Source organism: Ranitomeya imitator, chromosome 6 (genome assembly GCF_032444005.1).
Source record: "Ranitomeya imitator isolate aRanImi1 chromosome 6, aRanImi1.pri, whole genome shotgun sequence".
Classification (NCBI taxonomy): Eukaryota; Metazoa; Chordata; class Amphibia; order Anura; family Dendrobatidae; genus Ranitomeya; species Ranitomeya imitator.
The window spans coordinates 397,195,620-397,221,662 of NC_091287.1; the positions used below are offsets into that span (position 1 = coordinate 397,195,620).

At 42.4% G+C, this 26,043-nt stretch overlaps 1 protein-coding gene across 1 annotated transcript in view; it reads left to right on the top strand.

Annotated features, from left to right (window-relative positions):
- The window catches only part of GREB1L (GREB1 like retinoic acid receptor coactivator), a 219,250-nt gene that overhangs the window by 143,723 nt on the left and 49,484 nt on the right, over window positions 1-26,043 (top strand). Inside the window, exons 3-14 of the mRNA XM_069731170.1 lie at window positions 4,919-5,078; window positions 6,174-6,377; window positions 7,725-7,901; window positions 8,500-8,676; window positions 9,765-9,875; window positions 10,140-10,274; window positions 10,355-10,483; window positions 10,626-10,742; window positions 11,019-11,141; window positions 11,330-11,515; window positions 11,909-12,235; window positions 24,907-25,035. Of these exons, the coding sequence (XP_069587271.1) occupies window positions 4,922-5,078; window positions 6,174-6,377; window positions 7,725-7,901; window positions 8,500-8,676; window positions 9,765-9,875; window positions 10,140-10,274; window positions 10,355-10,483; window positions 10,626-10,742; window positions 11,019-11,141; window positions 11,330-11,515; window positions 11,909-12,235; window positions 24,907-25,035 (1,972 nt within the window). The 5' untranslated portion in view covers window positions 4,919-4,921. The remainder of the gene's footprint in view (window positions 1-4,918; window positions 5,079-6,173; window positions 6,378-7,724; window positions 7,902-8,499; window positions 8,677-9,764; window positions 9,876-10,139; window positions 10,275-10,354; window positions 10,484-10,625; window positions 10,743-11,018; window positions 11,142-11,329; window positions 11,516-11,908; window positions 12,236-24,906; window positions 25,036-26,043) is intronic.

The following is a 26,043-nucleotide window of genomic DNA, read 5'->3' on the forward strand; positions in this document are numbered from 1 at the left end:
AACAGGCTATAGTCCTGCAAGTTAACAGCCCAGTCATGGCTCTCATCCAGCCATGTTTCAGATATCCCCACCATGTCATAATTATGCTTCAACAACATTAGTTCTAATTCGTCCATTTTGTTGGAGAGGCTTCTGGCATTAGTAAACATACATTTTATGTATCTCTCTGCACCTCTATTCTTTCTTAAATTATTAACTGTTCTAAGCCCACCCCCCATGCCACCGCCACCCCCAACCTCTTTATTTGTGCCCAGGTCTCTATCTGCACTATCTTCCTCTCCTATAAAATGAATACCCTCCCCCCCAATTCCTAGTTTAAACACTCCTCCAACCTTCTAGCCATTTTCTCCCCCAACACAGCTGCACCCTCCCCATTGCAGCCCGTCCCTAGCATAGAGCCTGTAGCCAACTGAGAAGTCGGCCCAGTTCTGCAGTGTTGCTGGGGCGTGCATCTTTAATTGAAAGTCATTTGCTTAATATTTTCAACATATATATAGATTCAAAAATACTGTAATCCATATCATACAAGGATCAAAGTTAAGGTACCGTCACATTAAGCGACGCTGCAGCGATATAGACAATGATGCCGATCGCTGCAGCGTCGCTGTTAAGTCGTTGTCTGGTCGCTGGAGAGCTGTCAAACAGACAGCTCTCCAGCGACCAACGATGCCGAAGTCCCCGGGTAACCAGGGTAAACATCGGGTTACTAAGCGCAGGGCCGCGCTTAGTAACCCGATGTTTACTCTGGTTACCATTGTAAATGAAAAAAAAAAAACGCTACATACTTACATTCCGGTGTCTGTCACGTCCCCCGGCGTCAGCTTCCCTGCACTGTGTAAGCGCCAGCCGTAAAACAGAGCGGTGACGTCACCGCTGTGCCCTGCTTTATGGCCGGCCGGCGCTGACACAGTGCAGGGATGCTGACGCCGGGGGACGTGACAGACACCAGAATGTAAGTATGTAGTGGTTTTTTTTGTTGGTTTTTTTTACATTTACAATGGTAACCAGGGTAAATATCGGGTTACTAAGCCCTGCGCTTAGTAACCCGATGTTTACCCTGGTTACAAGTGAAGACATCGCTGGATCGGCGTCACACACGCCGATTCAGCAATGTCAGCGGGTGATCCAGCGACGAAATAAAGTTCTGGCCTTCTAGCTCTGACCAGCGATGTCACAGCAGGATCCTGATCGCTGCTGCGTGTCAAACACAACGATATCGCTATCCAGGACGCTGCAACGTCACGGATCGCTATCGTTATCGTTCTAAAGTTGCTCAATGTGAAGGTACTTTCAGTCGATAGCCATTGGATGTATGACCATAGTCATGGGTCACTGTCACTAGGTTGTGTAGAAAAGTGCATTATGTACAGCACTGAGGTCTGTGCCACTGTGACCCATGTCCTTATCTAGGCAATCCCTGGCACATGAGTAAACTAGTGAATGAGTAACCGAACTGCAACTAATAGTCTTTTGTGATGGCGGCTCCATGCACACGTTTCCAAGTGCAGACACTCTCCTATGCATGTTAACTCGTCAGTGAAACGTACATATCTAATGGTTTTCTGTACAGCTATTCTGTCTACCAGAATGCAAGATGATTACTAAAGCAAACCAAAATAATGAGCTAAATCCTATTTTTCACTTTGTTTACCCGAATGTTGCCTCCTTATACCTAGTTTAAACTGTTACTTTGGATATAAAAAAAAATTAATAACGGTCTTCATGGATTTATATGGTAAATCTTTGTGGCTTGTTACATATTAGCAGATTTCCATGTTGACTTGCTTAAACTTGCACAATAGGTGTTCTTCCCGACCCCCATCCCCTATGTTCATGTACGCTTTGAGGCTTCCAGTATTTGGTAAGTTTTAACCTCCGTATTTGTAAGCTAAAATCAGGATTGGAACAATCAGAGGTTGAGTATAATAGAAACACATCACCATTTTTCACCCACTCCTGTTTTTTGCTTACAAATTGAAGTGAAATACTGACCATGTGAACGTGGCCTTAGGATGCATGTTTTCTACTTGGCGAGAACAGCTCAGCTGGTTTCACACAACTGTATTTTATGTTCTGAGTATCGCACAGGCATATCTGAAGCTGAGTTCAGGTCCGGAGTCAAGTCCGTACATCATGGTACGTACTCTAAACTGAGAGATGATGTGTGAAACCAGTCTAAACAATTACAAGAGACTCCTAGCGAAAAAACTGGCATGTGTGAAATGCAACAATCCTGAGCCCAAGTCCCATACAGTGGTGCTTGAAAGTTTGAGCCCTTACCTAATTTTCCATATTGCTGCTAAAATAAGACTTAAAACTATGCCAGATTTTTAAATAAGTACTAACAGTATTTGAAAAAGAAGCAAATAAAAGAAATGATTAGAAAAATTACTTTTTCGTTTAAAAAACAAAAAAAACGCTCGTGTGGATTGCCAGCCTGCTTGCACAGGTCAATTATTGGGAGATGAGCATTCCTAGCAGCGCTCATCCATGATATTGGTCGGTGTAGATGCATCGTAATCCACAATAGATTTTCCTGACATTAAATCCACTCCATATTCAATACATAACTGTACTCTAGGCTGCATTCATACATCCATGTGACACTTCCAAGGGCTTTTTTTCCTCCGACAGCACTCGGACCCATAGCGTAGAATGGATCTATTCAGAGATCCGAGAGTGAGATCTGAGAGTCTTGGCGCACGTCCTGTTCTCATCCGATTTGCGCATCTGACTCCTTCAAGTTTGGGGGATCCGAGAGACTGATTCAAAACTGAAACCTTCCAATTAACATTCATGTCTCGTGGATCTGTTCCTTAGTGATAAACTTAAGTAACCTTTCAAGAATGTTTAATTTTATTGATTATGGAGGTAAGCAGAATGCTTCAATAAAAATAGTAAAATAAAAAAAAACTGAAGAATAAAAAAAACAAAAGCAACTGTGATGATGCTTGAGAAATTAAATTGGTCAGTGGTCGGATACGTGAATATCTGTTGGCTGTTTTTTTTTTTTTTTCTCCGAACAATTTGATGTATATACCGAAAATGATTGCCTATATATTTGAGTTGGTTCTAATGTCAGATATTTACCTTGTCAACCCATTCCCTTGGTCTGTTCTCTTAATAGGATGTGTTTTTTTTTTTTGTGTGTTTTTTTTATAGGTTGTGTTTCCCCATCTTCTAGATCCTATCTCAATATAAAATAGATGTAGTAATAATATGAGCAAATATCTTCAATTAGAAATTTAGTATATTTCTCCTGATTTGCTATGTCGTTTTTCCCATGCAGGGCATTGCCTTACCTTAGGTATCCATGGTTACGACCACTCATAGTGACAGTTGTTAGTAGTCATAAACATGGATACTCATGGATATGACATGGGTTATCCGAAGAACTATACTACATTTCTAATTGGAGGCATTTGCTAGTATTACACTTACAACATATTGGGATAGGATCTTGGTGATAGGAATACCCCATTTTAATGCTTTTAGCGCTTTTGTGTCTGTACACGTTATTTTCCTTCGTTCTTGATCACATTGGTCTTTATGATTTGATGTGGCGTGCAGATTGTCTGCAGTCTTTATCCTGCGTGCAGATTGTCTGCAGTCTTTATCCTGCTCTGAGATTCTTGACTGCTATTATTCACCTAAAAAAAAAAAAAAAATAATAATAATTTGACATATCACAGTTTGCGCACAAAGATGAACAAGTTTGATGGCGAGGTCATAGAATTAGACTTTATTTGAAAAGTGCCAGTTTGTGTTTTTTGTTCTTATTTTTATAATATGTAATATATTTTACTAGTAGTTATAATTGTCTGGAGAAGCTAAATTCATTTGTGAATCCGATGAGGTGATGCTTTTATTTCTTTGGTAATTGGTGTTTGAAAATAACGTAAACCCTTGCACTTATAATTTGAAAAAAAATAAATGTAAAAACTCAAACCTTAAACGGATCCTAAAATCTTAATTTCTCAGTTATCCATTATAGTGGTATTGTACCACATAAAAGTATAACTCCTTTCTTTCTGAGAAAGCTGCTTTTTTTTTTTTATTAAACTGGAATTGAGGTTTAAAGATTTTTTTTTTTTTTTAAAGATTTAAATTTACTAATTGAAATTTGCATTAATACAGTGACTTTAACAATTAAATGTGTAGCAGGAAGGGAATAGTCTTTGTAAGTGGCTTTCAGCTGGAGATGTTAGAAAATCATTAAAAGTCATGCAGTTTATGGAAATGCGGGAACAGCTGTGCAACAAATAGATTGGAAGACTAAGCTTCGATGTCCCCCGTGATGTTCTCCGCCAGATCACACGTGCCACCCCCACACCTTCCAAATCTGTTTGTCCTGTTTAGCTCCAATTCATTGTCTTGCCTGGTGTTGCTCATTATTTTGACATGTCCCCTGGCTTTTTTGCTGACCACCTGCCCTGCATTAAAGGGCGCAAACTCCCCTCCTCCACCTACATTTGACAGATGGGACTCCATAAGGAAAGAAGAGAATTATTGTAAAGTGCTGACCAATACTAGGATAAACCTTGCAAACAAAATTTAGATGTACAATAACAAATTGTATTGTGGTACCGTGTTAGCCAGAAAAATCGATGTGAATATTTTTCTGCCCAATGATGACCGAAGTATTCTAGGAGTGATACCTAACCAGTTGGCCAATAAAGGTATCACTCCTAGAATACTTCTGTCATCATTGGGCAGAAAAATATTCACAAACAAAATTTAGAAATGCTATAAAGTTGCTAATTAGATTTTTATCTCCATTATCTTGTTTTGTTTTTTTTTTGTTTGCATTATGTGAATTGTACTTTTATGTAAATTTTGCTGTTTATAGATAGTATTCGTTATTTTTTCATCTTTTCTCAATAATTTAGTTGCCAAATTGGTTTCTCTCTTCTTACAGGACATGGGTAACTCTTACGCAGGGCAGCTAAAATCTGCCCGGTTTGAGGAAGCTCTTCATAATTCCATAGAAGCCTCTTTAAGATGTAATAGTGTGGTGCCACGTCCAGTATTTTCCCAGCTCTATCTAAATTCTGAAAACTCTCCTTTCTCTTCAGATGGTAAGTGTTGAAAAAAAAAATGTCCAAATCTAGTCTCCTGCCTGATCTGATCCAGGGCACAGACGCTAATGCATCCTGGGTGGTACAGTTGACAAGACATCTTTGATGTCCGCCCAGTATTGTGAATGAGTCAAATTCTTATTAGGACCTGAGCAATGTAAAAAATTAAGTTGGAGTTGCACATGTCATGTCCCCAAATGCTATTAACCTGCAGATCTGGGGTTAATCTGTAGGTAAATGGCGATCTAAAGCTGAGCGCCCGCCATACTGAAAGCCTGGCTTCTGGGAGGAAATTCACTTTATTCCTGCCTCTGTCATACAGAGTATACTGGCACATCCTGGCACATAGTGAAGTGATGATCAGTGCCACTGCATGCTTGTAAGCGCCGCTCATTGTATATGGATTGGTGACTGAAGCTGCACCTTTATGGTTGAAAGCCGGAGGCTGCCTGGAGGAATACAGTGAATTTCCTCCTGTAGCTGGGCTTTCAGTACAGCAGCCACACAGCTTTATTAACCTGCAGGGTAACAGCGTTTGGGAACATTGGCTTTAGTAAGTGGGTCAGCAGTTTTGTATAACTGGACCACCCGTTGACTTCCTGAAAGTGATCTTCTAAGGCTACTTTCACACTAGCGTTTTCTGCAATCCGTCACAATGCGTCGTTTTGCAGAAAAAGCGCATCCTGCAAAAGTGCTTGCAGGATGCGTTTTTTCCCCATAGACTTGTATTGACGACGCATTGCGACGGATTGCCACACGTCGCATCCGTCGTGCGACGGATGCGTCGTGCTTTGGCGGACCGTCGGGAGCAAAAAAACGCTACATGTAACGTTTTTTGCTCCTGACGGACCGCTTTTTCCGACCGCGCATGCGCGGCCGGAACTCCGCCCCCACCTCCCCGCACCTCACAATGGGGCAGCGGATGCGCCGGAGAAATGCATCCGCTGCCTCCGTTGTGCAGTCCGTTAAACGCTAGCGTCGGAATCTCTGCCCGATGCATTGCGATGGGGAGATTCTGACGCTAGTGTGAAAGTAGCCTAAGTAATATTTTTGTCGTCTGCTTCTAGTTGTCTTAAAACCAATGTCTTTGATAAGGTGTTGATGTGAAGCCAAAAGTTGAAGAACTTGAGAAGGATTTTACTCAGAGGTACACCCAGAATGGCAGCGTGGACTTCTCAAACAGTCAGTCCATATGTGAAATGGAGGATGATGATGAGGAAGATGAATTGTCTGATTCAAGTAGTCCATCTTTGCCATATGCACAGAAGCCAGCCCCAGAAGGTTCTTGTACTTTAGATGGTAAGCGAGAAATGTTTTATCTCCAGTTCTGAAAATCCAGCAATTCTGTATTGTTTTCTGATACAAAGCTCCTGCTTTGGACGGCCACCACAAGGAAGAGATCCCTGCATTCTGTATTCCGTCAATGCTACAGAAGGATGTGGTTCTTTAGTGTGGTGAATGAGCTCCGCATCAGAAAACCCTGTATATTCAGTCATATATACCATTAACATTTTATCATTAGGCTGTTGTAAAAAAAAAAGTACTTTTTGCTTTTCTGCCTTTATTTAAACTATTAGTTGGGGTATGTACATTACCTACTTAGAAGTATATTGTACTTAAGTAATAATATATTAAAAGTCAATCTCAAAGTTTTTGCATCAGTTACTGTGCTTCTTGCTGTAGTTTGGATATACTTACTGTTTTCTCAAGATACTCACTAGAGGACTAAAAACCTGATGAGATGTAGGCCTCCATATTGATGAGCTCTGTATAACCGTGCCCTCACTGATTTGAAGCTTTCTGCCTATGCACAGTGTACACAGAGCAGACTCCTGGCACTCCTCTGAACAGTTGTTTGTAGGGTCTCTGCTCTTTATATTGCTCCATACTGCACAATGCCTTACTGTACTTTAGTAGCGGATGTTCTGGCTATTGCAGCTTTGTTGAGCATAGAATATAGCTGCAATGCCATGCACAGCCGCTGCTAAAATTATGGTGGTGTAAGGTGTAGAGTCATTTAAGCAGGAGAGCTGAAGACAACTGTTCAGAGGGGGTGATAAGTCTAACCCTCACCCATCTAAAGGTCCATTTACACTGCAAGATTTTCGAGAACAAGCATTTTGAGAATGCTCGCTTGTTTCACTATGCTCTTGCATTCTAAACAGGCTGATGGTTCACCCGACAAGCAAGCAAAACGTTTTCTGGTGAAAATGAAGTTTGAGACGCCAACAATCATGGTTCTCGGCATCTTTGTCCTGTTACCGGGCCTGTTCTGCCGATAACATTGCCAGCATATGAACACATAAAACAAAATATTACATATAGTTATTAGCACATCTCAATATTCTTCTATTTGTGATCTAGCTATTAAATTATCACCAATTTGCAAACAAGTAACTAATTGGTCGATTCGTGTAAATTGGTTATTCTCAAGTTCTTAAATTACTATAGACAGTACGTTTGCAGTTTATTTGCTTTTTCAATCTGTGATTATCCTGCAATGAGGGCTTTTATCCTACCTAGTGTACAGCTGGTTTCATTGGAGGTCAGTTAATGTTGCCTCCCCAGACCCTGGCAGGGAGTGCGCAGTAGGTATGTTCCAGTAGTGGGATTAATGTAATGTTACGTTAATGTAATGTACTGCAGGATTCTGCCAAGCAGGGAAGGATATACGGTTGGCGTCACTGAGTAAAGAGCAAATTGAGGTTCCTCCTGGCTTTCTTTTGGTTGGAGTAAAGACTCAGAGCTCTCCAGAACATATTCTTGTCTGTGCAGTTGATAAAAGGTTTCTTCCTGATGATGATGGTAAAAATGCACTTTTAGGTAAGTGACTTTTGAAAGCTTTACTGCTGCACTACCGCTGCTTTTTCACATGAAATGCTGCTATGAAAAAAGTATGTTTAAAAACTGCCTAAAATACTTATTCCTGCTTATCGATATAGTTCCGCACCTAAGGATGTTTTCACATTGCGTTTTTAGTTGAACTTTCTAGGGTCCTGTCAGGGCTTGTCCGACTCCCACCCCTCTCAGCACATCTGGATTCGGACGTATGCAATGGGGCCATAGTCTATAATGGTGCCGAGTGAACTTGTGCTGTCGTGCATCATTTTCAAGCGTATACACTTGCTGGAGGCGGACATCCAGACGTACTAGAGTGCTTCTGGGTATCTGCCTCCAGTAGGCGTATACGGCCGAAAGTGATGCATGACAGCGCTCACGTTCGCTCTGCCCTCACCATTATCTTCTATGTCCCAGTCAGCGCATATGTCCGAATCCCCTTTTTGCCGAGGTTATGACTCAATCACCGTCAAAACCCACACACGTGTAACTAAACACCATTTGAAAGCACCCTAATGCATTGTAGCTTTATCTCTGCTAAGGAAAATCCTCTGTTCAAATCTTTTTTTTTTTTTTTTTTAAGGTTTCTCTGGAAATTGCATCGGCTGCGGAGAGCGTGGTTTTAGGTATTTCACTGAGTTTTCCAATCATATTAACCTTAAACTTACAACTCAGCCAAAGAAGCAAAAGCACTTAAGGTATTACATTGTGAAGAACTCCCAAGGAGCACTCTGCAGAGGACCACTTATCTGCTGGAAAGGTGAGCCACTTTACATGAACCTTATTATTGGCATTATTTCATTGATTTTTTTTTTCAGTGCCTGCTGATTTTTGTTCTTAGCTCCTACAAATAATCTGTGGTTACGGAGAGAATGGATGAATGGTTTTAAAGACGATCCTTGCCCTTATTCCCCATTGGGGTCTGTAGACCTCATAGAAGGGCTCCCCGCTTGGGCTTCCCTCATACGACTGAAGGGCTGAGTTGCTCAATAACAGTGGCTTCTAATCTGGCAGACTCAGATCAACAGAGTATTATGTAGATGGTCATTCATGTCAATGGCTGCACAGCAATGCTAAATTCTCTCAGCCACTGCAAGGTGAATGAGTGGCCGGATGAGGACTCCATGGGTCTCGTATATACAGAGACAACCCCTGCATTGAAATTCAGTACAATCTGTGAATAACAAGCAAATTGTCGGAGGCGCTATTCTGTTTGCTCCAACCAATTTTGCTATACAATTTTAAGAAATTATGGAATATTTTCACTGTTTCTGGCACACTACTATTGTTATCTGTCAAACAAGCAAGCACGTGTGCTGCAACATGAAAAATCATTGCCATCACTGCTGAAATGCCAATTTTGTAATGAGTAGTTATCTAAGATTTATTAAAAAAAAAAAAATTGCAGCAACATTTGTTTAACCTGGGTCCACATTACTTGTGTAGTGCATTTTTTAGTTCTTTGTGCCATACATGCAATTTGCCACTTTTGGTTATAATGATCAGTCTCCCAAGGAGATTGTATGTTCTCCTCGTATTTGCGTGGGTTTCCTCCGTATTTGCGTGGGTTTCCTCCGGGTACTCCGGTTTCCTCCCACATTCCAAAGACATACTGATAGGGATTCTAGATTGTGAGCCCCATATGGGACAGTGATGATAATATGTGCAAACTGTAAAGCGCTGCGGAATATGTTGGCGCTATATAAAAATAAAGATTATTATCAGTCGTAGTTGGGATCTTGGCTTTATCACTAGCATATGACATAAACCTGATGCTATTTTACTGCTTATGATTCATATGCCAACATATGTGGTGTATGTTGTTTGATAATTTTTTTTTTTTTTAAGAGCTTCGAAATCGACCTTTCACAAGTTCAACTGCAAAGCCGGTCACTTCTCTCCCCCTGACTTCTGATAATGGAGGCATCAATGGGTACAAGCCTGGATTCTTGCATACAGGTAATCCTCAATCCTTACTTTCTTCCTTCCCTTATGCTATTACATCTACAATAATCAAGTATGTGAAAGGACAAATATCTGGATTATTTTTTATTAAAATGGTTTTTTTTTTTTTTTTTTGGATTGTCTTAAGTTAATATTCGCATTTACTTTTTTTTTTTTGTTGTTACATATGCTAAAGTAATTTAAAGGGTAGCTAAGGCTCCAACCTGACACCTGCAGAACACACTCATTCAGTCATGATTTTTTTTTTTTTCCTTTCAGAAATGCAATCTTATGCCTCAGTCAAAGCATCTACTGTTATTAATTCAAGTACTCCTCAGGATCTGTCCAGAAATAAGGGTATTGTGAAGCCATTACCACTACCTGTCCACGCAGTAGGAAAGGTCTTTACTGCAGGTGAGTTTTCATAGATTTAGAAGCTGCCATTCCAGAACTTGTTGATTTATGTTCACTGGTTATTGATTTATCCCTGCCAGCAATCCAAGCACCAGATCTCACGAATTGTGCCATGAATGGAGCAAGAGTGTCCATAATAAATCCGGCACCACCTCCGCCACTCTCTCACTTAATTTCTCCAAGTACTGGATGCATTGCCGGTGATGGCGGTATGGAGATATATATATATATATATATATTTTTTTTTTTTTACATCAATCCTTTGCACTGGCCTCTCTGAATAAAATATTGGTGTATTTATTGATGTGTGTACATTAATATCCAGTTAAGAATGTTCATCTTCACCAACAGTGATGACTTTTTCTGGACCACCAAAGAAGAGACACAGAGGATGGCCATCTAGCTCCCTCGGTCAAGCACCAGTATTGCCTTTTCCTCCACCTCCTGTTCGTCCCATTACAAGACCAGGTCAGATGATAGAACTTTTTTACATTAGTAAAAGGGAAGCTTATGGGAAAAAAATCCATTCCTGTTTTTCTTTGGGGATCATATTCTTTTTATATTCTGACACATTAAGTATCAACCGGAAAGTGTGGATGGAAGACCAACAACTTAAAACCCCAATACTCCACTAAAATGAGACCTTTATTGTCAAGTTGTGGTGCACAGATAAATGGTGGTAACAATATACCTGCAAATAGATGTACGGAGATCTGATTTTTTTTTTCCCCCCCCACTCCGTAGCTGCTGTGCCACAACCTAATTTAGTTGGCGTTTTCCAACCACAACCAATTTCAGCTGAAGAAACTGTATTTGTGCCTGAAAATCTGCTGAATATCTCAGGTGTGCGGCCTGTGATATTGATAGGTGAGTCTCCAAGAAAGACATTTGAGCCAGTGAAGGGTTTCGGGGAATTGTATAAATGTAAAATTAACATTACTATTCTTACTAATACCATTATAAATGCCAATCATAATATTTTTGTATTAGTAATACTATTTATTAGTATACATGTATAATCCTAATTTACATTGTCTTTATTACACACATTACAGGTTATGGCAAATTGCCGTATTTCTATGGAAATGTTAACGATATAGTAATAAGTCCACTGTTGGTGAATTGCTACAAGTTACAGGAGTTGGAGAAAAAGGAGCTGGATCAGAGAGGAATGTCCAGCAGTCAATTTCTCAGCGTGGAAAATCTAATTCTTCTCACTATCCAGTACCTTGTGCGACTTGGTGAGATTTAGTTTCTCTGCTTGCCTTTTTGTAATGCAAGAATGATTTGTTAAGGGCTGTATAATATTTCCACTTTCACTAGTTTACCTTGTAAAGGTAAAATCAGAATGTCCCAATAGCGCCCAGAATATAATTATATAATGGGTTACTCCTTATCAGCAATAAAAGTAAGAAAAGAAAATGACAATGCCTTTTTGAAAACACATTTTTCTCTGAGGACAAGGTCTTCATTGTTTTGGAACCTTGAAGATCAGAGAATATTATTTTGACGTCCCACATCTCAACACTCTTGTGCTGTTTGTCGTCTTCTAGCAAGCTGATTTGAGTGTTGACTTTCTTTTAGCTTTGTACATATGTCTTTTATCTGCATTGTTTACATTCTTGTCTCTTTAGGTCCCGATCAGATACCAATTCGTGAAGTTTTTGAACAGATTGTACTGAAAGCATTGCAGGAATTTACCTATAAAGATCGCTCCACACAGATGAACTCTCCTGGAATGTCTGTGTCCCAAGCTCAGCTTCCATGGCTGGCCCGCTTGTCAGCGAGCGTTTCTCAAGACTTGGTTCATGTACTTGTAACACAGCACTCGCTGGCAGAGGGCATTTTGGAGACCCTTCGATCCCTGAGTGATGTGAAACGTCAGCAGAAGCTTCCGGACTATGTAGTATCAATCTGTTGTTCAAAGCTGCGAGGAAATGAATTTTGTGTGATTGCTCTTGGTAAGTAGTTGCCACATCTTCAGTTCTCTTGGACCACCTGTGTACCATCATAGCAAAGTTATATTAAACTTTTCAAATAACACCAATAATTTAATAATTTCTTACTCATCGACATAACTGTCAAATTGATTTTGAACTCGTCTACCTCTTATCCCACGTCCTGTACTACTCTGATGTTAGTTAGAATCATTATTGCGGGAGGTTCAAAGGAAAACCTGTTTGTCAGAATTTCTTCTTGCACGTCAGAGCATTTCCATCCAAACCTAAAAAAAAAAAACAGAAAAACCTGCCTGTGATTTATGCTGCCCAGGCCATCATCCAGTCTGACAATTGCAATGCAATCCTTAAGCGTGAGCGTGTAATACGGCCGTCTGACTGCCCCTTTATAGTGATTGGGGGTTGGTGTTCCCTGTTCTAAGCTTTTCCAAACAGCTTTGGTTCTTAGTCGCCTCATGCCTTATAGCCAGAATTAGAGAAGCCTTGGATCCCAGTATTTATCCTTTGATTGGCATGATCCTTAACCGAACGATGGTTAGAGGACTTCCCCCTTCGGTCAGGTCTATAGTTTCCAGATGATCCGACTGCAGGACCACTTTCAATTGACAAAATGACTAAGTATGGAATAGACAAGGCAACTGTTAGGTGGAATGCTGTAGATAAGCCCCTGATGGCGGTGGCCGCAGTTTATAGGCCCCAAATTTGGTGACAGATTCCCTTTAAAGAGTTGCAGCCTGCGTCTTGGTGTCAGAATAATGTTTAGCGTACAGGTGTATGCTATTACATTATTAGTGTAAAGTAAAAATGTAACATTACATTAATAAAATTAATAGTGATAAGCGAACGTGCTCGCTTAAGGTGGTGTTCGAGCATGCTCTGGTGCTAACTGAGTAACTTCGGCATGCTCGAATAATATGTTTGAGTCCCCAGGCTTGCAAGTAATAGAAAAGGGATAACCTATAAACAAGCACACCTGCCCTGCATAATGCAAACATGTAATCTTAAGTACAAAAGTACACCAGACAAAACAATTAAACATCAAAATATCCCCACAGATGCACGAGCCTGTAAAACAAAAAAACAAAAACAAAAAAATAGGGCAACAAAAAACTATATGAATGCAGTGGGAAAATGTGATGACTCTATAGTCTCCAATAATGTATTATTAAAATAGTATGTATGATGTACCAATAAATGTGAGAGATCTATCACATACTGAGAAACAACAATATGTTGTATAGATCAAATTCACATTCGGAAACTCAACACTAAATACTGTAGCTGATATGGTGAAAAGGCCTAAATTGTGCCAAATAAGACTGACTGTACTAGCTCAATATAAGGGTACTAGATGGTAGCCCGATTCTAACGCATCAGGTATTCTAGAATATGCGTGTCCACGTAGTAATTGCCCAGCCACGTAGTAGATTGCCCAGCCATGTAGTATACTGCACAGCCACATATGTAACAGGTTAAAGACTTAAAAGAAAAAATAAACATATACTCACCTTCCGAGGGGCCCCTTGTAGTCCTGGCGCCTGTGTGGGGTACACGCGGCAGCTTCCGGTCCCAGGGCTGGTATGAGCGCAGGACCTGTGATGACGTCGCGGTCACATGACCGTGACGTCATGGAAGGTCCTTCCCGCATAGCATCCTTGGCCCCAGAACCTGCCGCTTGCACTACGAAGGACACTGCGCACGTCGGAGGGTGAGAATAAGGTTTTTTTTATTATCATTTGTAATATTAGATCTTTTTACTATTGATGCTGCATACGCATCATCAATAGTAAAAAGTTGGTCACACAAAGTCAATAGCTGCGTTAATGGAGTGCGTTACATCGCGGCATAACGCGGTCCATTAACGCTGCCATTAACCCTGTGTGAGGGATGACTGGAGGGGAGTATGGAGCAGGCACTGACTGCGTGGAGGAAGGAGCAGCCATTTTGCCGCTGGACTGTGCCCGTCGCTGATTGGTCGCAGTAAAACAGCCACGACCAATCAGCGACTTGATTTCCATGACAGACAGAGGGCCGCGACCAATGAATATCCGCGATAGAAAGGACAGACAGAAAGACGGAAGTGACCCTTAGACAATTATATAGTAGACTAGATGGTGGCCCGATTCTAACGCATCGGGTATTCTAGAATATGCATGTCCACGTAGTATATTGCCCAGCCACGTAGTATATTGCCCAGCCACGTAATATATTGCTCAGCCACGTATATCACAGGTTAAAAAATAAACATATACTCACCTTTCAAGGGAGCCCTTGTAGTCATGTCGCCTCTGTCCAATGCACCGACAATACGGACTGTGGACATGCACCCTAACACTAACTCAATGATCCAATGTGCTGAGCAGCACTAGAGAACATATAATGGGTCCCAATGAACTAGATAAAAGTATATGAAAAGCACATAATAATGCCACAAAAAGTCCAATATATAGAGTAACTATAAGAAGACAGTCTGACCTGCATATATCAGCATACTAAAGTGAAAAGATATGCATATTGGGCAACACCTAAATCGGTGGGGAAGCGCCAAGCTTGCGGCGAGCACACTGTCACGATTCCTCTGTATTACTGGTGCGATCTAGCAGTCACATGACCACATGAGATTTGCATACTTGCAGTCACAGGCCGACTAAACTAGACTAGTTTGGTTTCTCTCATTTCACTTTAATTGAAAGAAGCTAGAGGAGACTTTACGGCAAATAACTGCATGTGTGCAAATCTCTTGTGTGGTCATGTGACTGCTCGCACAAGCAATACCAGTCTGTTGTAACTGTAGGATACTGCAGACTTTGTACTCAAGTCTCAAAAACCCTATTTTATTCAGTCGCCATGACAGCACAACGAGAGAGGGGATCCGCCCTTCAGGGACAGGAAACCTACAGACATAAAAAGGGCGGTACCTCTCTCCCACGTCAGTTTGGTTTCCTGTCCCTGACAGCGGAACCTCTTTCAGACAGGCCCTGAGAAGAGGGTCGAAGTTAAGAAGACTCCCCACTCCTGGCGGCTCGGTACAGGTAGCGGGGGTCCCCTACCTCGGCCCGTCCAGGAGGCAGGAAGCGCCACACGGCAGGGGCACTGCGCGGTGTAGGTGGCAGCAGGAGGAAGCAGCCTCTGACATAGGCTAGCTTCTCGGGCGTCCGCAGCGCAGAGGTACCTATGAAGAGGTGCTTGGCTACTTGGGGTCCCGGGAGTCACGCTGTTCCGGGCAGGGACGCGGCATTGGTCCGGAGGGGGTCTGCTGGCGTCCTGGTCCGCGTGTCGGCTTGGCGCCGCCGCCGCGTCCTGAAGGGGGCGTGTCCGGATGACGCGGCGAGCGGCGCGGCCGGATGACGCGGCTGGGCATGCGCAGTAGCGTCATCTCCGGCTAATGGCGGCGCCCAGCTGCGGGAACGGTCGGGGCTTCGGGGAGGGGTAGCGCAGCGGCGGACGATTAATGACCACCTGGGATTCCCTGCTGGCCCCCATCTGGGGGCGGTACCTTGGGGGTATTTAAGGCGGCAAGCTGGGATGATCAGAGTTCCTCACCCATTCCATAATGGAGTCGCCAGAAGGAACTATCAGCCAGCAGCAGGAGCCGCAGCAGCAGTCAGATAAGCCTCGTAGAAGCTCCCAGCGTCGGTCTAGTGGCAGTAGCCGCGCTGGTGGAGCTAAGGAGGCACGGATCTCTATACCAAAGTCCTCAAGCCATAAGGATTTGCCGGATACGAAGGACCCCCCATCTACGGTACCACTCATTACTGGACGGGGTAAGTGAGCTTCGTGAAAGTCCACTTAGTGATGATTGTGTTCCCCTTGTCTTTTTTCCTCTATCAGGGGAGGAAAAGTTTGTCCAAAGCCAAACATAGGCAGTGTGCTGAATGTGCAGAGCCGCTTCCAGATGGGCATTCGAAAAAATTATGTAAAATATGTATTCAACGTCTACTGGAGGAGGAGGCGCCTGATCTGACCCCTACAATGAGAGATGGTGAGACAGGAAATTAAAGGTGCCGAGAGATCCAAGTCTCGGGGAGCAGAAGCTAAAAGATCATCCCCTTTATCTGAGGTAGATTCGGACTCGGGTGAGCTGAGCTCAGGGTCTCTTCCGTCTACTTCCTCCTCTGAGGATCAGGAGTCTACTCGAGCCTGTTTGTCCCTAGATAGGGTTAACCATCTGGTCAAAGCAGTTAACAGCACAATGGGGATAGAAGATACCCAGTCGGAATGTTCCATTCAGGATGTTATGTTCAGGGGTATTGAGCGAAAATCCCGAAGAGCCTTTCCAGTGATTGACAAAATCAAGTCGTTAATCTCAAAAGAATGGAAGAAACCAGAAAGGAAGGGGTCGCTTCCGCCAGCCTTTAAAAGAAGGTATCCCTTTGAGGAAGCGGCTTCGTCCTCATGGGATAAAGTCCCGAAGCTGGATGCAGCAGTCGCTAAGGCATGCAAAAAAACGTCTCTCCCCTTCGACGACTTGGGGAAATTGAAAGACCCGTTAGATAGGAAAGCCGACATCTTCCTTAAAGGAGCTTGGGAGACTTCAGCGGGGTCCTTGAGGCCAGCTATAGCAGCCACTTGTACCGCTCGATCCTTGATGGTATGGTTGGGTCACCTCGAAGATCAGCTCAGAGATAAAGTCCCTAGGTCGGAAATATTGTCCTCCATGCCCATAATCCAGGATGCCGCAGCCTTCCTTTCAGATGCTTCAGCAGATTCGGTCAGGTTGGCCGCCAGGTCCTCGGCATTATCCAATGCAGCCAGGAGAGCGCTATGGATAAAATGCTGGCCAGGGGACTTACAAGCTAGAACAAAATTATGTAGCATTCCTTGTGAAGGAGCTCACTTGTTCGGACCGGTCCTAGACGAGCTATTGGAAAAAGCAGGGGATAATAAAAAACGCTTTCCCTTCCTAGGAAGACCCTTCTACAGACGGGACTATAATAGAGGATGGTCCAACCGCAGAAGACCATATAGAGACTCCAACAGAGAATCTACTAGATATGACAACAGCAGAAGGAGGGGTAGAGGATTTATGTTTAATCCTTCACGAGAGGTTAAGAAACCACAATGACTAGCGGACCAGGTGGGGGGTAGGCTTTCGGCCTTCTACCCAGCCTGGGTGCGGATTACAAACAATCCATGGATTCTAGGCATTGTAGAGAAAGGCCTAACCTTTGACTTCCACCATACTCCTCGGGACAAATTTATGTTAACACCTGTTCGTTCCTCCTCTACAGAGCAGTTGGCGCTGGAGTCTGAGGTCCGGGAGCTCCAACAGAAGAATGTTCTAGTCAAAGTCCCTGCAGGCGAGGAAGGTAGGGGGTTTTATTCCCCTCTGTTCCTGGTCAAAAAACCTGATGGTTCATATCGCACCATTATTAATTTAAAAGGCCTGAATAATTTTCTGTTGATACCCTCCTTCAAAATGGAGTCGGTCAAGACAGCAATAAAATTACTCTTTCACCACTGTTTTATGGTTGTCTTAGATCTCAAAGACGCCTATTACCATGTACCAATTCATATTGATCATCAGAAATTTCTTAGGGTGGCGGTTTCACTAGCTGGCACAGTAGAACACTTTCAATATCAGGCACTTCCATTCGGAGTCGCAGTTGCACCCAGGGTGTTCACAAAAATCATGGTGGAGGTTATGGCGCACTTGCATGAACAGGATATATTAATAGTCCCTTACCTGGATGATTTGCTAATTGTGGGTCATTCTGAGTCGCATTGCACAGACCAACTACAGAAAGTCATGGATGCGTTACACAAATTGGGCTGGATGGTCAATATAAAAAAATCGCGCCTTCAGCCCCGAAAAGTACAAGAATTCCTGGGATATGTTATAGACTCTAGTCAGCAGGAATGTCGCCTGCCGGACACAAAAGTTGCTAAGATTAAGCAGTTGGTCACCAGGGCAATAAATAATCCCTTAGTATCGGTCAGGAGTGCGATGTCAATCTTGGGTTCTCTTACGTCCTGCATCCCGGCAGTTCTCTGGGCACAGTTCCACACGAGGGCTTTACAGTGGGACGTGTTACACAATTCCCGTCGTCTAAGAGCTCACCTCGACAGTAAATTCACACTTTCTGCGGAGACTGTACATTCGCTTGGTTGGTGGACTCACACTTCGAATCTACACAGGGGGGTCCCTTGGATAAATCACATATCTAGAGTGTTGACTACGGACGCTAGCCCCAAGGGGTGGGGGGCACACTTGGGGGAGGATTGGGTTCAGGGACTATGGTCTCAGTCTGAACAGGACTCTTCCTCCAACTTGAAAGAACTGTTGGCAGTAAAACATGCCTTAAATAGATTCCTTGTACCCCTACAGGGTCGACACGTCAGGCTTTTGTCAGACAATCGGGTAACTGTGGCCTACATTAATCGTCAAGGTGGCACGCGATGCAGTACATTGATGGAGGTCGCAAATCATATCTTTCAGGTGGCCGAAGTACATCTTCTCTCCCTGACGGCGCTTCATATAAAAGGAAGTATCAACACCAAAGCCGACTATCTAAGCCGCAACATGCTCAGACAGGCAGAGTGGTCGTTAAATCCAGCCATTTTCAGTCAATCATTCAGTTATGGGGTTGTCCGGAGATAGACCTTTTTGCCAACAGAGAGAACAAAAAATTACACCAATTCTGCTCCCTAAATCCAAAAGACAACCCATACGCTGTGGACGCTCTGCTGATATCTTGGCACTTCAGGCTCGCGTATGCTTTTCCCCCTCTAAATCTGATTCCCCTAGTTCTGAGGAAGATTCGGGAGGACAAGGCCCGGGTAATCTTGATGGCTCCATTTTGGCCCAAGAGGGCTTGGTTTCCTTGGCTGAGGAAGATGTCTGTCTGCCAACCATGGATTCTTCCAGAGCTACCAGATCTGCTCTCCCAGGGACCAATCCTCCATCCTCAAGTAGCCAACTTACACCTAGCGGCATGGAACTTGAGAGGTCCTTACTGAGGGGGAAAGGGTTCTCTCAGAATCTGGTAAATACTCTCCTTAAAAGTAGGAAACCCTCTACAACGGGCATTTATGTGAGGGTATGGAGAAAATTTTTATCATTTTCAGGGGCTCAAATTGACCAAGAACCATGTATTAACCAGATTCTTGAATTTTTACAAAAAGGACTGGAAATGGGCTTAGCCACAAGTACTCTTAGAGTTCAGGTGTCAGCGCTAGGAGCGTTATATAATCTTAATTTAGCCAGTAATCACTGGATTTCTAGATTCTTTAAAGCAGTCACCAGGTCTAGACCAATTATTAAACAAAGGTTAGTCCCATGGGACCTAAATTTAGTACTCTCAGCCCTAACGCTAGCCCCATTCGAGCCCATTGATACTATTCCTGTGAACATCCTGTCAATCAAAACAGCCCTGTTGGTTGCTCTCACATCTGCTAGAAGGGTTAGTGATCTGCAGGCACTCTCCAGACATCCACCATACATGCAGGTTAGGGAGGATAGGGTCATATTGAAACCCGATCCCCTATATCTGCCTAAAGTTGCGTCTAAATTTCACAGGGTTCAGGAGGTAGTCCTACCCTCCTTTTGCTCCAACCCTGCTAACGATAAAGAGCGTAAATTCCATTGCTTAGATGTGAGGAGATGCCTCCTTAGATATATTGCAGTTTCAGATTCCTGGAAAAAAGATAACTCTTTATTTGTAGCCTATCAAGGGGTAAGGAAGGGTCTTAGAGTATCTAAAAACACTCTAGCCAGATGGATTAGGGAGGCGATCTCTCTCGCTTATACTACAGGTGGCAACGAAGTTCCAGATGGTATAAAGGCACACTCCACGCGGGCCATGGCATCTTCCTGGGCGGAGAGGTCAGAAGTGTCAATCGAAGACATATGTAAGGCGGCCACATGGTCTTCCCCTTCTACCTTTCTTAGACACTACAGATTAGATCTGGGTAGTTCCTCAGACCTTACGTTTGGGAGAAGAGTGCTAGAAGCTATTATCCCCCCCTAAATCTTTCGTCTCTGAAAGTCTCTCGTTGTGCTGTCATGGCGACTGAATAAATACGTACGCTACTCACCTGGTAGCAGTGTTTTTTCAGGAGCCATGACCGCACCCTTAAATTCCCTACCCTATAATTTTGGATGTTTCAACACCCTGTTGGTTTTTGCGTTATATTCCATGTTCACTGGCATAATAAAATGTGTTTATATACATGCTGCATCTGTGTTACTAACCAAGGTGGTCCTCTCATGCTTTGGAAACAACTGACGTGGGAGAGAGGTACCGCCCTTTTTATGTCTGTAGGTTTCCTGTCCCTGAAGGGCGGATCCCCTCTCTCGTTGTGCTGTCATGGCTCCTGAAAAAACACTGCTACCAGGTGAGTAGCGTATTTATTTTTAATCAGCCCATTTTTTATAACAAAAGTCTTGAAACAGGTAATAGTTGTACAAAGATCAGTTCTGCATTGCTGCATTAATCGGCTCATGAATCATGTCGTATAATTACCGATTCACATTTTCTTTCGTTTTATTGGAACATATAAAAACGGGCACCCTCCCTCTCATGAACATACCAGAGAAACCTTTATGTATCATAATTCCTTCCCTAGCAGGTTCATGGAGACAGTGCTAACTACTCTTCGGACAGGATAGATTCCCCAATAAAAGATTACCAATGAGCCATTTATTGGACTAGGTATAGCGCTCAGACCCTCATTCCAGGCAATAATCATTGGGGCATCCTGTCTCTCAATAAAATGTCAGATGGCAAACCTGGGACATCTAGCCAGGGTCCCCAGATGTTTTTGAATTTTTGTTGCCTTTTAACTTTCTGTATACTCCATTTTCTAGCCAGATAATGCTATTCAGCTAATTTCATAATTTCCCTAGTGACTGTTCTTGGCGTCCAACCGGTGTAATGCGATAAGTTTGCTCACTTGTAATAGAACCCGTGATATGCCAATATCTGGCGATTCAGAATCTGCCAACCCTCCCAAATACACCAATACACAGGTTTTAGGATTTGCTTGGATTCACACACCGAACATCCTTTCAATCAATGGTAAAATATAATTCCAATATGGGCCCAACGGATACACTCCCCTAATACATGCAATCTATATTTCAGCGAACCCCTGTTTTGCACAGGAAACTGTTCTGTATACCCTATGAATACAGTAAATGTGTGATGGCCTCTGTGATTCACATGGGGATAACCTGGGAATCAGTTCTGGCAAGTCTTCCCGTTGCGCTTCAGAGATCAGACCCACATATCTTTACCTGTTAGATTTAACTAATAGAGGGTCTTCTTTTATGCAATAATGTAAAAGCTGTTGATAAACTTTGGAAATTAAACCCCTCGTAGTTTTTAGCTAAAGCGATTAAATCTACGATGTAGTCATTTTGTATAACTGGAATGGGTACAGTGAATTGACCTTGAAACACATGCCTTAATTGTAGATATTGGAAAAGGAGATTGTGGTAAATTAAATTCCTGTTGAAATTTGTAAAAAATTTATGAACATCCAGTTCTCCGACAAATGGTGTGTTTGTACTCCTCTCTTTTCTGAACCTCCCAAGCCGGACAGTTTAACAACTTTTGCCAGTTGAGGATTCTGACCTATTGGGGTGAATATGGAATAATCCGTAATTCCCAGTAATTGTTTCCCCCTGCCCAGATCTTGTGTATCACTGCTAAGGTTCGCTTATCCGGTTTACCTGCATACCCAGTGTTCTCTTCCAGTGCATAAAAGGGTGAGGTCCATTTTGTCTTGTAAAACAAGGCTTCCTGTTTTGCCCATGCTCTCTCCTTTCCCAACCATGAAACTGTTGTATCTGAGATGCTATGATATAAATACACAGGTCCTCTATTGCCAATCCCCCTTCTGATTTATGACTCTGAAATTTTAAGTTGATTCTTGTTTGATGCTTTCGCCATATTAGTTCCCTGAACATGGTCTGTATTTTGTGAAAAATGGGTGGCGAAAACCTGCATGGCAAATTATGCAACAGGTAGAGCAGTTGGGGCTTTAAAATCATTTGAATGATATTCTCACTACCTATTACCCACAGAGGCAATCTACACTATGTATTTATTTTGGATCTAAATCTCTCTAAATATGGGTTTTACATTAAGTGTAATATAGTCTTAGTTTTAAATTGACCACTACATTGAGATATTGCAATTTATCCACCACTGTATCCGGGATAGATTAATTATTTCCAGAGAGGGGAGAGGATCTTGTGGCAATAATGATTATTTTTCCCAGTTAATTTTGAGGCCTGACCATTGACTGAATTTTGCCCACTCTGTCATAATTGGTCCAAAAGATGATTCTAAATCTCCTACATAAAGAAACATATTGTCTGCATACAGACTCCCCTTTTCAGTATTGCTGCAGTTAAAGCCTACAAATTCTGTTTACACCAGGGTTTCTATCTTGATTTGGAATAGGAGGGGTGACAGTGGACAAATGTGATAAGTACTCCTCCCCAAAGCAAAGGGAGATGACAACCAACCATTCACCCTTAACCTAGCAGCCAGGGATCAATAAAGCATTTTAACCCAATGTAAAAATTTAAAGCCTAAACCCATTTAATCTAATATCATCCACAAATGGTTCCACTGGATGCGGTCAGCTGCTTTTGCAGCTTCAAGAGACATTATCACTCTATGCCCAGTATCTAAGCTACATAATTGTAAGTTGAGGTATAGATGCCTTAAAGGGAATTAATCAGCAGGTTTTTGCTATGTAATCTGAAGTCAGCAGGAGATAGAGGTTAAAACACAGAATTTTGGATGTATCACGTTAGTGTGCCGTTTACGAACTCTGAAGGATTTATCACGAAGAGATTAACATTGCTGGACTAGTCTGGCAACTAAACATCTCAATTTCCATGGACTTTGTATACAGAGAGCCTGGTGAGGGCGCCGTTGGCTTTCTCAACTCTTCTTCTAAATATAAACCCTGTGTGTGAGAACTACTGCACCCAGTAATCTAAGTCAGAGGTCCCCAACTCCAGTCCTCAAGGCCCACCAACAGGTCATGTTTTCAGGATTTCCTTTGCATTGCACAGGTGATGCAATTATTACCTGGGCAAGACTAAGGAAATCCTGAAAACATGACCTGTTGGTGGGCCTTGAGGACTGGAGTTGGGGACCTCTGATCTAAGTGATGCATGGTTGACTTCAGCTTCTATTTACCTACATTAAGCTGCTCTCAGATGAGGTAGCAAAATCCTGCTGATAGATTCCCTTTAAATTGTTGACTGTGGACTTATTAGGCATAAACCCTGACTGATCTTCGTGGACTACTTCAGTTAAATATTTAATTCAATCTGTTAGCCAATACTTTCACCCACAGTTTGACGTCAAATGGGAGCGAGGATATTTGTCGGTACAAGTCCATATGTTCTGAATTATTCCCAGAATTCAGCAGCAATACTATGATTGCTTCATTCAGAGGTGGGGAAACTCGCTACTACTTCAGCCTCCTCAAGTATTAATAATTTGGCAATTAAAATCTGCTTGTATTCTTTATAAAATTCCTCAGGAAGGCCATCTGATCCTGGTGCCTTTTCATTGTGAAGGTTGCTCCTCCAACTCTTCCACTGTCAGAGGCTTCTCTAAAAACTGCAAATAGTTTAGAGATCTTTATACTATCTAAATATGAAGATATTTGTTCCCCTAAGTCGTGGATTTATGTGTACAGATCCTTATAGTAGGAGCATAACGTAGACAACGGAGGTATCCGTAATTTTCTCCTTCTGGCAAAACCAGTTAATGTTGTACCTTCTTGAGCCTGGACTATTGATGCCAGTAGTTGCCCCTGCACTTTCTCCCTCAATAAAATATTTTTGTTTATTAAACATATATTTCTTAGAGGCTGAGAACTGTAGATGATCCGCCAAGGCTTTGTGTGCCAACTCCTATTTTTGTCTTTTTTTCCACGGATCCTCTTTGAACATACAATGCTTCCCTTAATTCATCCTCTTGTTGCAACTCTAAGGATTGTTCCTGTGTCTTAGATTTGATCTTTACTGATTTCTCTCATACAAACGTCTTGTATATATGCCTTCGTGGCATCCCACACAACATTACTCCCAGCTGATCCCTTATTTATGCAAAAGTATTCCATAATTTTGGGTGCAAGGGAACCTTTAATAACTTGCAAGGTGTAGATGTAAGCGTCAGTTTTCCCACAGTACAGGCGCTGGTCAGTATCGGCTTGGACATTTTAAAGGTCCAAACTACCTGGTGTATCCAAAGATTAAACCAACTTTCCAAGTTTTTTTTAGTTAAATAAAATTGCTAGCTACTTCAACTCACATTTGTTTAATCTTTGGTTAGGTTAGTGAATGCTGTTATATTGTATGTGTAGTCATTAAATTATTTTATACATACAGTATACAGCATGGTGTCGGGCGGCAGTGCTTGAAATGTTAATGGTAATTTCTGTTGCAATGTTGACATCAGATGAGTACAACAAGTTGAGACCACAAGTTGGCAGAAGATCTTTGTGACCAGAGGTTTGTTCAGTACATGACCTCACTTTTGTGTTTACTTGTCATGGCACCATGACTTTTAATAGAAAGGATTGTACTGGTTTAGTGTTCTTTTTGTTTGTTCATGCTATAATGTCATTGGTAGTCACCAAATCAGCCGGCACTGATTATTCATGGTTTATTTATAGTGTTAAAAAAATGTTTTTTTCAGGAAAATACCAGTCCCGAGTTCTTGCTGAGAGTATGCTGACGACAAGTGAATTCTTGAAAGAGATTAGCTATGAGCTAATCACAGGGAAGGTCAGCTTCTTGGCCTCACACTTTAAAAACACATCTATGGGTAAGTCGTGTTCTAGGCTTGAGTAATAAATGACTGTTCGGTTCAATCCCCGCACGGTGACGTTCCCAGTTGAGTGTATTATTGAACCCTTCTGTAAAGGAGCATGTGCTTGCTATGCCTATTCTTTTACAAAGTCGCAGATAAGACTACAAATTAGAAAGCCCTCGTATTTGGATTGCCTAAATGTTCAATTATTGATACAAGTTTAACATTTAAAAAAATGATGTCTGACTCTAGAAAGAGTTTTTCCGGTTTAGACCCTTCTGGTTTATTGGTGCCCCAGTAGGGTTCCACTCCATAGTAGTGAATAACTCTGCTCTCCAATAAAAGTAGATTATATACCGTATTTTTCGGACTATAAGACGCACCGGACTATAAGGCGCACCCAGGTTTTAGAGGTGGAAAATAGGGAAAAAAATGTTTGAAGCAAAAAAAATGTGGTAAAATATTTAATAACATACTATTATATATAATAACACCACATATAATAGTATGTTATTATGTTGGAAGCTGCGGGACCAGTGTGGTGTCTGTGAAGTACTATATGAAGATGCTGGAGGGTGAGTATAAGAATGGGGGCACAGGGCTTATATTTAAAGCACCACTCCAGCACTGCAAAATAACACTGGAGTGCTGCTTTAAAATCCAATGGGAGAACTATAACTCCCAGCATGTCCTGCAGATCCTATGACATGCTGGGAGTTATAGTTCACTAAAGAAGTGGCAGAGTGCTTTATTGTGTTTTGGAAAGACTAACCTCTTAATTGTGGCAGCCAGCCACACCGTGGTGAGGTAAAAGCATCCCATGACTGCACTCAGAGCCCTCCCTCTTGTTGCCTTTCCATAGCACAGGTAATGGAAGCCAGCAGATTCTAGTGTTGGAGTCTGAAGGACCTGTGATGATGTCAAGAAGAGGGAGGGATCTGTGCTGCCATGTGATGCTCCAGCCCACCCACTTCTGACATCATCACAGGTCCTCCTTGTGTACACTGCACAGCACTCGGCTCC